This window comes from Pseudopodoces humilis, chromosome 2, assembly GCF_049639895.1.
Source record: "Pseudopodoces humilis isolate 2021_Gansu_Grassland_sample_001 chromosome 2, ASM4963989v1, whole genome shotgun sequence".
NCBI classification, from domain to species: Eukaryota; Metazoa; Chordata; class Aves; order Passeriformes; family Paridae; genus Pseudopodoces; species Pseudopodoces humilis.
In genome coordinates this window covers 33014537-33033430 of record NC_142201.1, presented here as the reverse complement: position 1 = coordinate 33033430, position 18894 = coordinate 33014537, and the positions used below count along the sequence as shown (strand labels likewise).

The 18894-nt window shown below is 36.1% G+C and overlaps 1 protein-coding gene across 2 annotated transcripts in view; it reads left to right on the top strand.

Annotated features, from left to right (window-relative positions):
* Positions 1-18894, top strand: part of PPP2R3B (protein phosphatase 2 regulatory subunit B''beta) — a 43347-nt gene that overhangs the window by 10985 nt on the left and 13468 nt on the right. Inside the window, exons 1-4 of one of the 2 annotated variants that reach the window (XM_005516500.3) lie at positions 1387-1772; positions 15796-15981; positions 17639-17742; positions 18286-18388. In XM_005516500.3, the coding sequence (XP_005516557.1) occupies positions 1626-1772; positions 15796-15981; positions 17639-17742; positions 18286-18388 (540 nt within the window). In that variant the 5' untranslated portion in view covers positions 1387-1625. Of the gene's footprint in view, positions 1-1386; positions 1773-15795; positions 15982-17638; positions 17743-18285; positions 18389-18894 lie in introns of those variants that run through there. The other variant, XM_014258989.2, reaches the window with a different exon arrangement.

The window sequence follows — 18894 nt, the reverse complement described above, 5'->3', positions numbered from 1 at the left end:
AATTAAAACCAAGAAAGCAGGTGTTTTGTTATCATTTACTTTCTAACAGTGTGTGATAAACTGAAAAAGAATCCAATTAATACAAATTGTATTTCACTAGTACTTTTTTATAATTTCCTTTTCTTAATTGAACAAGGATATTTACTGGGGGGTTTTAATACAGTGTTACTTTATAGAATGGCTATGAATGGGTGAGTAGGGCAAAAGATTATATGGGAATAAAACAGTGCCGTCCAGTAAAAGAAATCTGATGTAGTGGTGAAAGAGTTGTTTTGGGCTGTGTACATTTTTGTGTAATCAGGAAAATGGCCTTATTTAAAGTAGGAGGGATGAAAACGGAGTAGGAATGACCAGGTCTTTCCTTTTACACTGTTAATAACTAAACTTGTGTATGACAAGGTACAGATAATAAATAGCTAATGCTTCTATCTTAAGAGAATTTGGAGGTGCTAAGAGTGGAATAGCTTGGAATAGTAAGAGTTGCCATACTCATAACTGTAATGGTGATATTTGAAAAAAAATTCCAAAAAAATAGCAGCATTTCTTAAAGATTGCTGTGATAAAGATATATCCATTTAAAATGTGATAACTCCACTAGTTATAAGTTAATGTAACTAAAACTGTAAAGGAGAAGGAACTGAAGGTCACTTAAAATTTAAGTTAAGAAACTTATCCGATTTGTTTCCATGAAGAGTATTGATGTGTACTAAAACTTGGCCTCACCATCCCCATAAAATGTATTTGAGAGTCAATACACTGAAAATAGAGTGGTAGCAGAGTCTAACTAATGCTAGTGAAATGTGACAGGTATGCAATCTAGTATGTGTATGTTAATGTTTATAAAGCTATTTAAGAAAAAAAAAGTATCCTGTCAAATTTTTTTCCAATTTTGTGATATCATTTGTATTTCTTATGTAACATTTTGGTAAAACATGATTTAAAGCAGTGTTTCAGTGTAGTAACATTAGCTTAATTTCTGCTACGGCTTTCCATTTTAACATTTGAATTTTTGGATTCTTGAAATACAGTAACTTCAATTAATGCAAAAAAAGTTTATTTCTTGATTATGTGAGCCATTCTGAAAGCCTGTCTGAAGCTTTTTCTGTCATTGCGTTCATTTTCCCAGTGTAATAGGCTTCCTGCTAAAGGACGAAAGAGTTTAAAAGGATTGCTGGGTAATAAGCCTTATCCTTTGGTGAGGTGGTTCATTGAAGCTAGACAGTGAGTGTTTTGTGACAGAAGGGAAAGCTGAGGGGGATGGGAGGAGGAGGAAGCTAGAAAATAGCCACGACTGGCCTCTCTGCATTCCTCTAGGGCTTGCCTTTTTTAAAATTGGAAGCTGCTTTTATAGATGCTCTCCAAACACGGTTTTCATTTTCCGTACTGTCCCATTTAGACTTTGGAATGCCTGGATGAAAGGACAGGCCCCCCAAGTGACTTCCCAATCTGTTTTTGCAATTCCAGCCAAGTTCCCTTTAATGTATGGAACGAGCAAAGTTGAGCTGACTCTTATAATATCACAGAACTCGGGTGCAGCTGCTGCTTTAAACAGCACTGTGTGATAATACAACAACTCTGCTATTTACTGGGACTCAAGTGCCTGGACTGGCACACAGAGACATTATATGAAATCCGAAAGCATGAGGATAAAGGAGATTTCTTTGCGACAAGACCCTGATCTAAGAAAGGAGTTGGCATTGCTAGCTCGAGGATGTGATTTTGTTTTACCTTCTAGATTCAAGAAGAGACTGAAAGCTTTTCAGCAGGTTCAGGTTTGTCTTTCTGTTCTTATGCAATTAAGTTATTATTGTCAACTGTACGTTCACAACCACTCAAACTGCAGGCTGTTACTAAACTAGCAGGGTTTTGATAGTCTGTTCCATGTATGATGATTTCTTCTGTGTTTTAAAAGACTGTGCAGGTAGTTTTGTGCAAAGAAAATTAGTCTGCTGAAGCAGATAGCACAGCTAAAGTACAATGTTTGTACATAGGTATATGCAGTGAAAAGTTGGTGCATTTAATGATATTATACTTTTAAAGACTGTTTTCCTTAATCTGCATAGTTGTAATATACATGCATTTCCCCAGAGGGTTTAATTTACCTTTTACCGGATCTGGGCATATAAAGTATACTGATACAGGCTGTACCTTTACTAGCTCAAACATAATATGGTAAAAAGTGCTTTCATACTTTTATTATGACCCTGAATTCCCTTAGATTGTTTATTTTGAACTTTTTATTTGGATGAGATCAGTTGTTGCTCTTTGGTCCACGTGTACTTTCGCTGTTTTGTAGTATTGAGTTAAAGCTACAGTTTTAAAGTGTTATTAAAATTGAGAATAGAAGTATTTGGGAAGTAAAATCAGAAGGAAAACTACTTTCAGAGTTAATGTTCCAAGAGATTTGTTATCTCATGGAGTGAGAAAAAGTGTACAACTTTTTTTGAGATACTGAAATTTGGTATTTCTTTAAATACCCTTTAAGACATATGGTGATATCTGAAAGCATTCACTTTGACCTTACCTCACCCTCACTTCTGATTCATATACTAAAGGTGCGTCAGTGAAGGCATGTGTGAATTTTTTTTACCCTTTTTTAAGGAAAATTTTGCAGTTGAATAAAAATTACATTAACTTAGGATTTCTGACATTGTTAGTTATTCTAAATATAGCCTGCTACTTAATTTTGAATTCAGTGCACTAGTGTCCCTGTCAGGTGACCTTCAAGAGAGGAACATAGAGCCCTATGACCCTAAGAATGTACTAACCTTCTATCTGTTTATTTAAAATTGGTTTCAATTGGTATTTGTAAGCAATGTTTATGGGAACATAAACAACACTCTGCTTTGTGGGAAGCAGAGTGTTGACTGTGCTGGTTTATACCATTCAGCACAGACATGTGAGTGAAAGGATTTTTGACTTGTCTTCTGTGCTAAACTGGAGACAGGTGAGAGAACTTGTTGACTAGAGACAGCAAGAAAAGAAAATACTATCTTAATTACCCCAAATTAGTAGTAGCAGGTAATATTTAGGCAGCTCAGAGGAGGAGGCAAGTTTAGTCTAGTCATGGCATCCTGTTGTAAACAAACGCAGCATTACCTTGTGTGGTGCCTCTTAACTTGATCTGTCTTTCATCGAGCGATAGTTGGATTGCTTGTACTTTTACAGGGCCTTTTTATGTTGACCTAGAAAACATCTCAGTGTAGCATGGTTAAGCATACCTCCAAGCTACTAACTACTTTAGAAAACAGCTTGTCTAATCTGTAGGGTGTTTTTTGTTTTAGGATGCTGCTGGCTATAAACTTGGAGTGGAGACAATGAGCAAACACTTTGCATTTTTAACCTTGTCTTGCACTTCCTGGGCAAATGGCAACTGTAGGATAATGTATGATAAATGACTTAATTATATTACAAAATTCTTTAGGCAAAACAGAATTAATAGGAGTATAAAACTAGAATATAAGGTCTGTCATTGCTCAGTTTGATATAAAGTATTTTATCCGAAGTTCCTTTTATAAGTGGTGGTTTGCTTTGACTTCATGATTTTAAGGAGACCTTTTGGAACTATCATCAAAAACTAAATATGGGTGCTAGTAACTTGGTACAGAGGATGGGTATTCTTTACCTGCCATTTTATGTTATGTTTAATGTTAATTCCAACTTACCTTTCTGGGCTCTAGGTCCATTTCAAAGAATAGCTCTTTATTTGCTGCATAATTGTTGAAGAAATTTTATGTTAAAATTAAGGCTGCTTAGAAATTTTGTAGAATAACTTGAAACAAAACTTCATCATTTCAGTTGCTGAGCTTTGTTGCTCTTGGAATTTTCAACCTCCTATTCCACTGTATAGGCTTTCAGACAGAATAATTCATTAATGTGATGTAAAATTAGAATCCTAAAGTCAAGCAGAAATGGAAGCCAATCTCTTCCATATTCCTAGCACAATCTTATAATTTTATAATTTGTTAAACAAATGACAGATTCTCTTTAAGAGGTTTGTGCTATTAAAACTAGCATCTTAAAATAAAAAATTAGTAATGGTGGTGGATGGTGAAATAACATGTGGCTCAGAATCTGCTCTGAGGCAGGTTGGAATGACTGGGTCTTCCACAGGTTCCAAGAATTCTAAGGCAGTGGCTTTTCATATAGGGCCATGTAAGTAAATAATCTGTGTAGGTAATCCCCTGTGGTTTAGATGGGGTGATCATTAGAGCACAGCACATCAAGTTTCTTGAAAATCTTTAAATAGACCACCAGTAGTGAGGTGGATTGTTCTGGAAAGTGGTGGCATAGGCAGTTCTTCAGTTTTCATTTATTGATGAAAATTGAAAAAACCTGAGCAAAGTAGGGCTTTGTGGAAAGATCTGTTTCTTAAAAGAAAGATGAAACAATACATAACTGTTGAAATGTTCTCTATTACCTTGGGGAGCTAAATTTCTTAGTAGGTAGTTCGGCATAAAGTGAAGTAAAACTTCAGTCCATCTTACTCTGATGTTGATTCTAAGACCAAGATCTTTTTTAAGTACTTAACACCTACGGGGTATATTGAACTGGGAATGCAGCACTTGAAGAGTCACTGTGTCCACCTTGCTTGTCAATTTATCTGAAACTCTGTAGGGAGAAGAAACTATCACCTTGTCAAATGTCCAGGAAACTTAAAGAATATGAACTGAAAGGCTGAGTATTATGTTTTAGCCAACATCTGGTGACATCCCCACCTGTCAGAATATGAATATAAGCTGCACCATTATGCATGCTATATGAGGAAAATACGCCTGAAGTTTGAAACAAAAATAGAATAAAATGCACATATGCTTATACATTTGTAACTCAGTGTTAGCTAAACTAGGAAAATCAGTATTTTTTGCTACTTAGAGGCTGCATCACCTTACTAAACTGTGGAGTTCTAACTTTAAAACTAGGCTTTTTAAAAAGTCAAATTCATGCTGAATGTAAGGATTTTTAAAAAGCTTAAAAAAAAATCTGGCTGAAGTTTTTGATTAGTCTTCTCAATGTTAGTGACAGACCTGTGCTGGCATATTTTTTGATACTTTTAATGAATTATACCTTTATCTGCTGTGCCTACTGGGTGATTCCTTGGTGTAGTTGTATGCGTCACAACTCTGTGAAAACGGAGAACTACTCATTTCATGACCACCTGTTAATGATACTAAATGCTGCTTACACATGCTATTTATGTCAGCTGTATGAGAACTATTTCTTCAGCTTCTGCAGTGCCTCACAAGATTGGCTTGCCTTCTGAGTGAAGTAACTTTAGACTTTAATGCCTCTTGATCATTTTTACATTCCTTTGTTACCAAAATGCTACATAAATGCTTGTGGCATGTTCAAGACAGCAATGAACACAGTCTGTAGGTACTAATGTGTGCTGGGCTGGTGTATGTTTGTGATGTAGTGCACACAGTGATTATTTTAGTCATGAAGATAGCAGTCTCATTTCTGAGGTAAAACTACTCTCAAAAAATTTGAGGCTGTTGCGTTTACAGCTACAGTCTCAGAAGAAGGTTTTGTAACAATTAGAGGCTTTGGGCACAGCAGCTTTCCTGTTAACATCTGTTTTCTAATTTAACATCATTTGTAGACCTTTTAACACCACAGTGGGAGGACCAAATATTCATTTTTACATAATACTTTTACATCAGGCACACAAATGCCTTATTAAAGAATAGTGTTTTCTGAGAGGGCCAGAAATGGAATACAAATCTCATTCTGACTGTAGCTAATATATATGCTTGATGATACAATGCCAGTTTTCCAGAGCAGATGCCAACATTTAAAACAGAATGAAAATATATAGGCTGCCCACTGAGACTTACTAGTTAAGATGAGGTTTTCCAAAAATGGTTCACTGCTAGTGGATTCCCAGGTTTTAAGCTCTAGTCTCTTAAAAAGAAACTGTAAGCAAGCTGGTAGATTTTTACCACTTCTGTAATGGAGACTCTTGGTTCAAACATAAAATGTATTGGCTGCCTATCATAGCAGTTTCTTTACCTGCTCATGTCTGGTGATAAATCTAATTTTTAAATTATTATTACAGGAAATGTGTGCTGTTTCTATAGAAAAGTCAATATGGTGAAAGTTTGTTATAACTTAATTTCATGCATCATTTAAGAGTCAAGATGTCAGTTTCCTCTGCAGCTAAGTTTTGTGGTGCAGCAATTCATACATTGAAGAGTTCAGATATACTTATTTTTCCCTTGGAATAAAAGATTCAATATTCTTCTCTCCATTTTAACTACCACTACTAATAGTAGATGTTGTGTGTCTGTTGGTTGTAGTTCTAGAAAGCCTGAAACAGTTCAGCATCCAGCACATCTTCATATAAAATGTCCTTCAACTTTTACAGGGCAAGAGATTGTTTTCACAATTGTCCAAATCAGAATTTTCAGGGCATCAGCAGACAAGCAGTTGACAGAATACTTGCTCCCATTGTTGACTTTGTAGCCCCGTAGCAAGGCTGAACTTGGTGACATTTCTTGTTTGAGAGGATTCTTCTTGAAGTCAATTGCATCTAGTAATTGAAACTTGCTTTGTTGCAAACATGTAAGGATAAAAAGGTATTGCAGAGTTTAAGTGGATGTCTGTCTTAGCTGTATGTGTTACTTTTGATGTCGAGCTGATGGCCTGTCCTGACAAGGGCTGTTTTCTGTAGACAAATGTTAGAATTGCCTCGGGTGTACCTGTCAGTCCCTTGGCTGTGTACAATCAAAATAATCATGTACTAGGAGGAACTTACCAGCTTGTGACCTGGAAACATTTGGGGAACAGCATACACTGGGAAGGAATAGAAGAACTGATTTAACTTGATCAGAGTATTTTCTGAGGAAGATGCAACTATATGATAAACAACATATATTAGCGACTGGAATACTTAATTTGACATAATTCATAAATTGTAGCCTGTTTAACAGCAATTCACAGGCACTAGCAGTCATACTAGCAGTGACTAATTTTTTTTTTCCACTACTTTTGTCTTATCACAAACTGTAGAAGAAATTGTTTCACGGGGTTGATTTTTCTGAAGAATCTTGCTTTTTTCCATTTTATACTGTATATCCTTTATCATTTTTAAGGTAGTAGGTCATGTGAAAGAGATAAAAAATATCTTCACTGGGTAAAAAAATGTCATCCCTACCAGTGGTGGCAAATTCTCAGAGGAAGCCTCACTCTAGAAGTCTCACTCTAGAAGCCTTTGGTAAAAGTTTTGTCAGCAAATGAAGCAAGTTACAATGGATATGGATGTAATGTGGAAAGGTCTTGTGTTCATGGTGTTGGGGGGCACAGGTAACTGCATTTACCATTTTATCCTCACCCAAATGTTTTCTGAATAAATCAGTAAGCTCTTCATACTGCATACTTTTGATATTTGAGCTCTATGTGACTGTTCAAAGAAAGAAGCGTTTAGCCATATTTGGAGGTGTTTTTACAGCAATAATGCTTTTGCAATAACATCTTCCAGTTCCTAGCAGGATTCCATGATTTTACCTATGTCAGCTCTACCAAGATGCACTGGGAGAATCCCAGTGTTTCCAAAATCAGAGTTGTAGAACTTGAGTGAGACATCTGTTAGTGCAGGTATGTATTACTGAAAGGGAGGAGATTGGTAAGTGTATACAATAATGGTTGGGTATCATGCAGAAAAATGCCAGTTTACCTCAGCCTTCACTAACAAGTGAAAATTGGATTTTGATCATTTGAAAATTTCCCAGTGCTACTTTTTTTGTGTGTATGTGATATGAATTGCCTGTGGTGGCCATTCACAAATGCTTTTAGTTGAATGTGCTTTTAAATTCAGTACCCAAGATGGTATGTATGGAATGCATTTCGTAGTTTCAGGTGGAAGCTTTTGCTGGATGCCACTGCCTACTATCTCCTCCTACATTAGAACTAACATGCTTTCCCAGATAGGTTTGTGTAGATGGTTCAAAGTTTTGCATGCTCTGCTGCAGTGCTTACACTTCAGTGGCTTTTTCTTGAGGGTCATTTTGGCTATTTCTGATTGGTTTGGTTAAATTAAAGGGGAAAAGTGTTAATGGTAGTTGCACCATAATTCTTTATGCCTTATAGTAAGACTTTCAAGACTATCCAGTGGTGGCCCTCAGCACAGCAATTCCATTCAACCTGGACAGGGTGCTTCTTTCCCATGCTATCACAAAATTAAGACTACTACTACTTACTCTGCTGTCTTAAGAGAAGAAATTAGCTTCCTATAGCGAACAGCTTAAAAAACCCACTTCATTTTTTTTTTACCTCAGAATCACAAAGTTAGGGTCTTCTTTAGACTTAATTTTTACTGTACCTAGGATCAGTCCTGATGTTACTGCTGACTGCACTAAACATCACTGAATTTCTTTTGATTTGCTTATGGAATTGCTACATGCTGTAACATGTCAGTGATCCCAAAATGGGACAGAACAGTGTACTGCTTCATCTATAGAGTAAAGTTGATTTAGCCTTGAGGATTAACATTTGCATGGAACACAAGACCAGATTACCATATACTTTTTTACAGAAATAAATTTGAGAGTAAAATGGCCAAGAATATGCATAAATGAGATGAGAATTATAGTCCATTTATTTAAAACTGAGATGAGTGCACAACCTGGTATGCAGGAAGGAGGCTCCCACCATATTTTTCTGGTCATTTTGAACACAGGATTGCTAACTGGAACATAGACTGCATTGGGAGAGTTGCTGAACCCTGCATGAAAGCAGGTCACATGTATAAAATTGGAAATAGTGTAGTTTAAAGTACCTTTTTTCTTCTAATGGTGTATTGCTAGAACTTTATGGGAAAGTATATAAATTTTTCAATTTCCTTCCCCTTATGTAGCACAAATATTGACTACAGACCAAACTAGATGAATTAAATTTTCTGAGTTTAGGCTAACAGCAAAAGTAAGCTAGTGTAAAACTGCAGCAGGGTTAAAATTAATGGATGTTTATCTCTCACTGTGGAAGGAAAGAGGAGCATGTATGATAAAATTAGTCTCTATAGTCCATCTAAAAACAGCTGCCAGACAGTGACTGAAGGATAGCAAGCTGAAGCCCAGGAAGGAGGAAAACAACTGGGACTAAATTGATTGTTGCCAGAGGAAAGGCTTTTACATATATACCCTGATGACTGGTTTAGCATGGGTTCATTCTCTGTAGGTATCTCACTGGGTTTGATCATATGTTTTATATTTCTGATTAAGCTGTGCAAAATGAATCACAATCATAGCATGGTTTTAAGCCTAATGTAATCTGATTTTAAACAATACTGCCACAGTACTTCCTGATCTTCCTTATGTTAGCAACAGAAGCATGTTGCTTCTAAGTGGCACCAACTGTGTGAGATTGGATGAAGACAAATAGGGGGGTTTAATTTAGCTCTTTAGCTGTCATGGTGACCTGAGGCAATTCACCATATTGCTTTGCTGTCACTAGTGAAGCACATAAATTCTATGTGGCCATGGGAGAAGGGGAAGATGCAGGTATACTATGGTGTAGCTTACCTTATGCCAATGCTGAAAATTTCATTATTAAGATTTCAGATAAACTTACTGTTTTCAAGCTGATTTTCAGTGCAATAATTCCATTTTAGAGTAATAGAATTTAGCAGGGGGAAGAACCCAGAAATTTTCAAAGTTTTAAGTTGTCCAAGGATCATCTTTCACAGAGGGGAAAATAGTTTAGCACATCAAGCTGAACAGGAAGTTGTACAATCAGTGAACTCTTGCAGTAAAATATCTCATTAGTTTGGCTGGAAAGATGTTAATTAGGATGACACAGAGAGCAATAAAAAAGCATCACACTTCACCTTAAATAATTGTAAATGTAAATGTCTACTACAAGGGAGCTTATGTTACAGACATATTTCTCTGGGCTTCTGGGGAAAGTTCTGGTAGTAACCTTACTTTATCTATCCTGAAACAGATCTTTGAAGGGACTTCAGCATCTTAAAGTATCTTATGTCTTAGAACAGGTTTTTCACAACTGTCATCTTTTCTCCAAATGAGAATAAACCCTTTTCTAAATATTAGTAGTGCAAGTCTTTTATGTGATTTTTTTTTTGAGATTTGAATTCCATGAAACTACTGATAATGTCAGTTGTTTATCTAGAGGGGAAATGTAGACTTTCACTTTGCCGTCAATTAGACAGTAAGTTAAAAAAGAAACATTTCTATGATTTTATTGGTCAGATTTAGCTTGACAGCAATAACAGAGCAGAGGAATGGGAAGGCTGGTCAGGTGTTCCTTGTGAGGATGCTTACTGATAACATTTTATTACATTCACAATTACTGTTTCACTAATTGGCTGTAACACTTTCTATTCTTAAAAACTCACTGAATTTTAATAAAGGAAAGACTCATACAAAAAAAAATGTTACCCTCCATGTTGGCTTCCATTTTCTGTTGTGTGTCTCCATGCAGTTATCAGTTTTCATTGTTAGGTGGTTGGTGAGCTTTATATGTGGGTGGTTGCAGGGGTGTTAGAATTTAAAAGGCTGAATAGCATATCTCTGCAGAAAATCCTCCTAGCTTATAGTGCACTTTGGTTCATCCAGGTAAGCTTAGCATAAAGTAAAATATATAAGAATAGAAGACCTAGTCTATTGAAGAACTAGATTAACTTATGTATTGCACATCATAGAGACAATATTGCAACAGACCTTTTTTCTTTAAAATGCCTAATTAAAAACTACTATGGAATTGAACTGGACTTCTGTCTGTTTGATAGACAGAAATACCTTTATAGTATTGTCAGTATTTAATGCCTTTTTTTTTTCAGTGGGGGAGATTGTGGTACATCACTTAGTAAAATCCTAATTTGAAATTGGATGTAAATGTGAGGAAGAATTTTTTGCTGTCCTTTTTTGACCCCATTGTATGCATTGGTTGTATGCATTCCAATGACTTTGCTCTAGTATGGACACTATCATGGAAATTCCTGTCAAATACTATAGCAAGACCTGACTGCAAACCTGTAAATTTTTTTTAAATGCTTAGGGTCGGGCTTTTATTCAGAGAAACAGGCAGAAAAAAATGTTGGTGTCACAGCATTTCTGCATGAAGTTATCTTATTCTGTAGCCCTCTCAAAACAATGTAAATACCAATTGGTTCAATCCAGACAGTGATATAGGACAAGGGGGAATGGTTTTAAAAGAGGAGAGGAAAAATTCTTTACTATGAGAGTGGTGAGGCAGTGGTACAGGCCGGAAAAACACCCAGAAAAGTTGTGGATTCCCCATCCTTGGAAGTGTTCAAGACCAGGTTGAATGGGGCCCTGAGCAACCTGATCTAGTGGGCATCATTCCTGCCCCACAGCAGGAGGGGTTGGAACTAGATATCCCTTCCAACCCAAATTCATGTCTTGGTCTCAAAGATGTCTAAAAGAGTATTACATTCACAGACATATTTACCTTGCTTCTTTTTCCAGCAAGTCCTTTATAAGTGAGGTGTTAGTCACTTGCATTTGAATCCACATATTCAACTCCTTCATGGCTCTCAGTATTTCTGCTTGGCCGTTGCTACATGCAAACGTTAGATCTAGACATTACTGAGCATACATTATCAAAATATCTGGGAACAGGTCCTCGCATCCTTATTTCAGAAACATATCCTGTAGCTGAATGATTGTATCATAGCATCAGCACTTACAGTTAAGAGAGAAGGAAAAGCCTATCCTTTTAAAATTCCCACTGTCTTTATTTTTTGCTTATAACAAAGTTAACTGCTGAATGCAGCTCATCAGGTGGTAGATGTAAGAAGGCTGTCTAGCTTGAAAAATTAATTTCTCTCTTTGGAATACAGTGTATCCATGTTCTCTGGTATATACTGATATATTACTGTTTTGTAATTATAATAGTGATTTTATGCCATTTTTATAAATAACTGCTGAAAGAATGGTTGGGAAAGGATCTGGAAAGTTGCAAAATTAATATTAGAAGTTTTGCCCTTTGAACAGTGACCTCAATGGGATTCCATTTCCTCCACTGTAAAAATGAAGGCAAGTAAATGCTGAGTAGCTGTGGACAGTCCTTACAATTCTGTATGTTAAGAATGTAAACTGGTTGTGTATTTAAAATTTTCATGAATTCTCCTATAGACAAATCTTACTTTACATTACAAGTTTGTTTACATTACTGCAAACAAGAAGTTTTCAAGGAATACTCTCTTCCCATCTGTTATATAAAACCTAAACTGTAGTGGCAACTTTGCAATACACTTACAGATCCTGGACTTCATATGCACTTACTGCAAATGTTAAAGTTCTCTTCAGTCCTGACACTGCAGCACACATGTGTTTGATGAGTTATTTACAAGCTTATACAGCAGTTTTCCTTAATTCCAAGCATGCTGTTGTTGGTAAACTTTCTCAGCAAGTTGAAGGGAAAAATTTCCACTGACCAAACAAGTCTCTTTTTTTGAGTTCAGCTTACTGGTACAAGTTTTAAAAGTTTTAACTTAGAACCACGGGAAAATGTAAATCACTTTCTGGATGTTAAATTGACTGCTGAAATGGAGTAGTTGTGCAAAAAGATAAATGAACTGTTCCTGCAAATTTTCCAGTCAAAGATTTGATATTAGCAGACTTCCGGCAGTTCTTGTTAGTGAAGGAATTCCCCAGTTAAAATTATAATTAATTTTAGAACAGCCTAATCTCACATAATTAGTGCATTTTGATTTTCCTGAAATAACAGAACTGACTCCTTCATCAGCCAGGCATCACATCTACAAAAGTAACTAGCACCTGAACAGAAAATAGTGAAGTTTTTAGAGCCCTTTTTTAACACACAATCATTCATTGGAGTATATCCAGCAGGGCAGCCTCTGTTGTACAAGGAGCCTTTTGGTTATTGGAATTCAAACTAAGAGAAGAATCTTTGGCTCTTCTTGGGAAGGTGAGAAGAGGGAAGAGATGCAATATCAACTTTATAGTGCATTAGTTGGAGCTAATGGTTTTGGATGGCATGCTTCTCTCTTTGGTACTGTTCCTATCCCTGTGCTGACTGACATTAACAGCACAATTCAATTGTCCCATTCCAAGTTGCTGGTGGCATTTAAGAAGCATTAACATGCTCAGAACATCCATGTGACAGATGCAGAGAGAGAGCTGTGCTCGGAGCTGCCTGCTGGATACCACAAGGAATGTTCAAGGGCATTTTGTTTCGTGCCCTAGATGGCATTCTCACTAGATGCCTATATGTAGGCACCAAATAATTCTAGCAGAAATGATTGTGAAGTGATCATACACTTGCTAATGCAAATTATGCTAATGCAAAGCCTTTTTATAGTTTCTTCTTTTGCCAGCTTTGAGAAACCAGCATGTAAAAATAGACATCTTTCAGTACAGGAAGAGTTAATTTGTCTTGCCATGACAGATTTGTAGTCTATATTTGGTCTTAGAACTCAACTAATATTCTGTCTTGTAGATTAAATATATTTTTAAAGTAAGCATGCTGAATTCAAACATTTAAATATAACATTTTCATCTTGGAAAAATAATTTTTCTTCAATTGTATGTTTGTCTTAAGTTCTGAATTGGTTGTTGAACTTCTTCCTTATAGTCTTTGTCTGTTGTGAATATGTTCCAGACTATAAGATGAAAAATAAATAAAAAGCTCTTATTGTATAATGCTTGGATAGGTCTTGCTGCAAATCCTGAACTGAGATTTCCATATGTGCTTAAGAACAACTTTTAACCTGGACCAGTGGAAATCATTTATTGTGTAACTGAGGTATCCAAATTAGTGCTTTCTGAAAAAAATATAGTATCCAATGAACAAATGGTTCTGATGATAGCTTTTCTTTTTCGCTTGGGAGTCTTTTCCAGTGTAGTCTTCCCTCTGCTTCTACCTTTTCTTTTAAAAGAAATATTTCAATCTGAGGCTTTAAATTTCCCTAGCTGTGGATTTTAAATATGCCTTGCCTGTCTGTACTAAGCTTCCTTAAAATGCTAGTTTATCTCATGTTATCTGCAACATTCAGGGAATGTTAGTAGTCTGTGATTTGCACTTTCCCTTTTCTCCAAGGAGGCATTCCTTATCGGGCACCTCTGAAGAACTAGAGCACCTGCTGCACTGTGCTCATTTGAGCAGCTCACATGGGAGTGGTTGTCAAAGAATCACAGAATATTCTGAGGAATATTGGAAGGGACCCACAAGGATCATCAAATCCAACTCTTAAATGAATGACCTGTATGGGGATTGAACCCATGACCTTGGCATTATTAGCACCATGCTCTGACCAAGTGAGCTAATCTTACATCAGTCCAGGCAGTTCTTGGAAATGGGGGAAAGGGGAAATAGGGTAACTGCAAGGGCTCTTGTAAAGTGCTCATGGGTAGAGCTGGGCTTTTAGAATGAAACAAGGTGTTCACCCATTACAGACATTATTTGTAGTGCTGGTGGTGATGTTAGCTAGACAATAAAATGTTGCTGTCTTTATACTTTCAAAACTTTTGGAAGTCTGAAGTTGGAATGGATTTTTGATACCCCGTAGCACTCTTATTTTAAGCTGCCTCATCAAGTGGACTGCTGAACCAATGATAAGATATCAAAAGTTGTTACAGGATTCTTAGAAAGTGACAGACATTGACTCCTGGTGTCACAGATTCAAGGTAACATTTTCCTCTATGAAGTAAAACTTGTAGCATAATTAAGGTAACTCTGCAGCTGCAGACAGGAGTTCCGGCTTAAATGCAGAGGAGGGGAAGGAAAAATTAGTTCAGGGTTTTTTTTTTTTTTTTGCATATATAGTATTCCAGTGAAGGCTTCTGGGCTGGAACTCTGCAAATTAAAATCTGTTGTCCATAAGCACCTAGTCCACTCATATAAAGAAGGACTTTAATTGTGGTAGGAGAGCTATGTATCTTTATAGGCACTTTGGCAAAGATGATAAGGAGTAAAACAAAGGGTTGAAAATGAAAGGTTAGATGCAGCATCTTGAACACATTCATCACTAGGACAAGTCACTCTATAGCAGTGTTTTTACATTTGAATAGTAGTGTAATTGCTAAGTTTGAGTTGTCTCCTAGCTCTCTTGTTAGTTTGCCTATTTTCTTGTTTCTCTGCCCTATTTGACATCCTTTTGGAAGCTGACTATAAGGTAAATTCTTCTTGGCTGAACCTAAATGCTTTTAAATAAATTTCTCTTGTTACAGGTCATTTTGGGGGATTTTTAGTAATATGGTGTATCGCAATTCTTGGGAAACAGATTTCTAAGCTCTCATAATTGTATATACTTTGCCCAAAAAAATTCCTCTGCAGGCATTGTTTATTACAATTACAAAATCCATATTTTTTTAGGAAAAAAAAAGCAAATCTTCACCATAACTTCATTAAATAAGTTGGTGGCTTGTAGCAAAATTATTATACTTATTTCAAAAGCTTGAAGATGTAAAACTAAAAGTATTTCAAAAGCAAATTCTTCCATAATGTCTGTTAAGATAGAGCTTGGAAGGTTTTTTCTGAAACAGATGATAGAACTTGAATAATTTCAGATGTCCTCAAGAAGCTGTCCAATGTATCAGTCTTGAAATCTGCTATGCTGAGGATTGAAGTTGTTTTTATTAAATACTTAACATCCTAAAGAGCTTCTCTAAATGACCGTTTTTGGAAATACTCAATTTCTTCAATGTGCTCTTATTTTGTAATAGTTTATTCAATTTATAATCTGAAATCTTTTTGAAGGTGTGTTGAAACATAGAATACCAAGAGATTTAAGTCATCTGTGGAGGACTGTGATTTCATTGTACTTGACTGCCACATGTGTCTTTATCTATTTAGGTTCAAACAAAGAAAGAAGAAACTTTGCCACCATCACATAGTCAAAACATTCCAACTTTTTATTTTCCTCGAGGATGTCCTAAGGAAAAAGTGAATATAGATGCTGTGATTGCCAAAATAGAGAAAACTTTTTCTGAATTTCCAAATGAGAGGGCAACATTAGAAGACATGGGTAAGGTTGCAAAGGTGAGAACTTGCTGGCCATCTTCTTTTCATACTGTAGTCCTATGGAAAGGAAAGATGAGTTCTGTGTGCTTGGTTTTCTTGTATTGTGTGTTTCTATCTCCCACACATTAGTATTTAATGATATTCTGCATTGTTGATAACACAGTTCTGTGGAAATTTCTGCATTAAATGTGTATCAAATGACCTTATAAAAAGAAACAAAACATTAAACCAAAACTTGAACTACTCTTTTTACTGCATAAACAACCAAATACTAAAGAACAATGTTGTATGTTGTTCTCCATTCCATATTGACCAAGAGAGTTAAGGCAAAAAAATTGCTAATATATATTTTGTTTTCAGATATTCACAGAGGTTGAGGTTTTTTTCTCATTCTGCTGAACCTCTGTTGTAAAGACACTGGTAAAGACAGAATGTTTCGGTAACCTGAGATTATAGCTCTCAAGTTATTCCTGAAGAGCTAATTTAGAGTTACAGCAGAGTGATAAGATACTTAGCTTAGAAAGCAGCAGTTATTTTTAAACTTCTGTATAAGTTTACGGACAATAAGCTAGTTAAAATAAACTTAAATTTCCATTTTGTTATATTGAATCAATGCTTGAAATCGCACTGCAGGTCATGGTCTTGGTGATGAGTATGGTACTCATCCATGTTCCTGTCACTTTGTCCAGGGTCTAGAAAATAGAAACTGTGACTGCTCACAAGAGCAGGACTGGGGGTTTGCCTCACCAAAACCTTACTGCTAAGCTGAATGATAGGATCCCTGTCTTCCACAGCTCCTTCCAGCATAGAAGTAAGGAGGTAGGGACAGCAAGGAAGGGCAAAAGGTCTAGTTACCTACAATTCAGTGATGAAAGACACCTTCCTGAAGAATACTGTCTGAGGACAGTATTCATCAAAACCACTTTTTTTAATTTGTTTGAAGTACTAGTTAAACTATTGCATGAGAAGTAATTGTACTTTCACACCAGTGACCGTACACATCTTGCAGTTCACAGTCTCTTTGGAGATCCTTGGGGATGCCAGTTTGTCTGACTGCTCCCAGCTGGAATCAGTTTTAGGAAAATTAGGCTCTTGGCTGTGACAGCTGCAGACGCTTGGACCTTAGGTGCACATGGTCACATTGGAGTTGGGAATGTGTAGCTGTTGAGTACCCTAAAGCAAAATACTGCTGCTCAGGGCAGGCTGGCCTGCTCCTTAGAATTGGATAGAGGATGTGCTGTGCACATGCAAAGATGTACATGAATTGAGCCATCCTCTGAGCCAGACAAATGTCAATTTGCTCCAGTTCAGAAGGTCTGTAAGTGTGCTGTCTTGAGCTTAGCTTAAAGATATCCAGCTCTTGAGCAGCACTTAAGATGGACTCTGTTCAGCTGCTTGGAACATGGACAGACAGACATGTGACTCTGTTGGTTTATCAGGAATGCTACAAGTTGCCCTGTGTTTTGCTCTCCACTTTTGGATTTCAGTCTAAAGCAGTCTAAAAGCATTGTTTTAAATGGATTATTTCAGAAGGTGGAGCTGGTGTCAACAAATTGTTTTTTAAAATATCTCTTCCCAATGCTTTCTTAATATTTATAATTTTTGAAGGATAAATGAAAGAGTAGCCCTCAGATAAGCAATCAATAAATTGACTTGATGTATACTTTAATTGTAGGCTTGTGAATGCCCACTTTACTGGAAAGGTCCTTTGTTTTATTGTGCTGGAGGTGAACGAACAGGATATGTGTCAGTTCATAAATTTGTTGCAATGTGGCGGAAGTAAGTAGATTACATTTTTTTAGAAGTACTGCATTTTTTTTTCATTAAAATGTGGTATTTTAAGCTCTGAATGTGATCCTGACTATAAAAGGGAATAAAACACTTTCCCATAATCAACCATTGTCAGCAAACTTGTACATGGGAAAATGTAACTAAATAATACTTTAATATTTTAATATAAACAAGTCTTCATTTACAGGGTTTATAGATTTTAAAATGTTTGGTAAATTACTGACAGCTCATAAGAAAAATGAAAACCATGGGCCTTACTTGTAGATGCCAGTTCTGGACAAAGTGCTTTTTATTTCTAGTTCTTCTCTAATTCTAACTTTAAATTGTCCTTTCATGTAATCAATTACGTGGTATACCCACCTCCTTTAACATAAATTTACTGCTTTGATAAGTTCACTTGGAGCATGGTTTGATGTTTGTAATGAACTTTTGAATAAATACTGTTTCATAGACCTTGCTCTAGGATGCCTGCATGAGGTAGCATGAGCAACTTTCTGTGTAGAATATTAAGTGGAAAAATTTACATTTCAGAGTACTACAGACCTGCTATGATGATGCTGCGAAGTTTGTTCACCTTCTGATGAACCCTGGATGTAACTACTTGGTGCAAGAAGACTTCATTCCTTTTTTACAAGTAAATTGCAACTGAAACTATTTCTAGGAATGTAATAAAATTATGAACTGGCAAAGCCCTGAGTTGTTTGAACTAAACATACTTTTTCATGGTCATCATTAAAGGTCATTGATAATATTTAGGTCAACTGACTTTGCATGATCCACTAAGACGCTAGTGAGTGACTTATTTTACAGTTAATCATTTTGTATGAGGTGAGGTCTTTTTAAAGCGCCATGGTAAGATTTAAAATTAATTGTAGGAATAGCACATGTTTTGGAATCTTTTATGTTTCAGAAGGCAGTTAAAGTTGTATAAGTCAGGATAGGCCTTTGGACAGCAAAGAAGTGGGATATGAATTCAAAACCTAGTAAATCTTTGTTGGAAGAGCAGCAGAAAGCTATAGAAATGACTGAATAAAACCTAAATTAACTTCACTGAAATATAGTAAAGCTTTTGTTTATCTGATTTATTTAAAAGATAATTTTATTTTTAAAAGGCTTTGTAGTGTTTTTTGTCTGATGCCT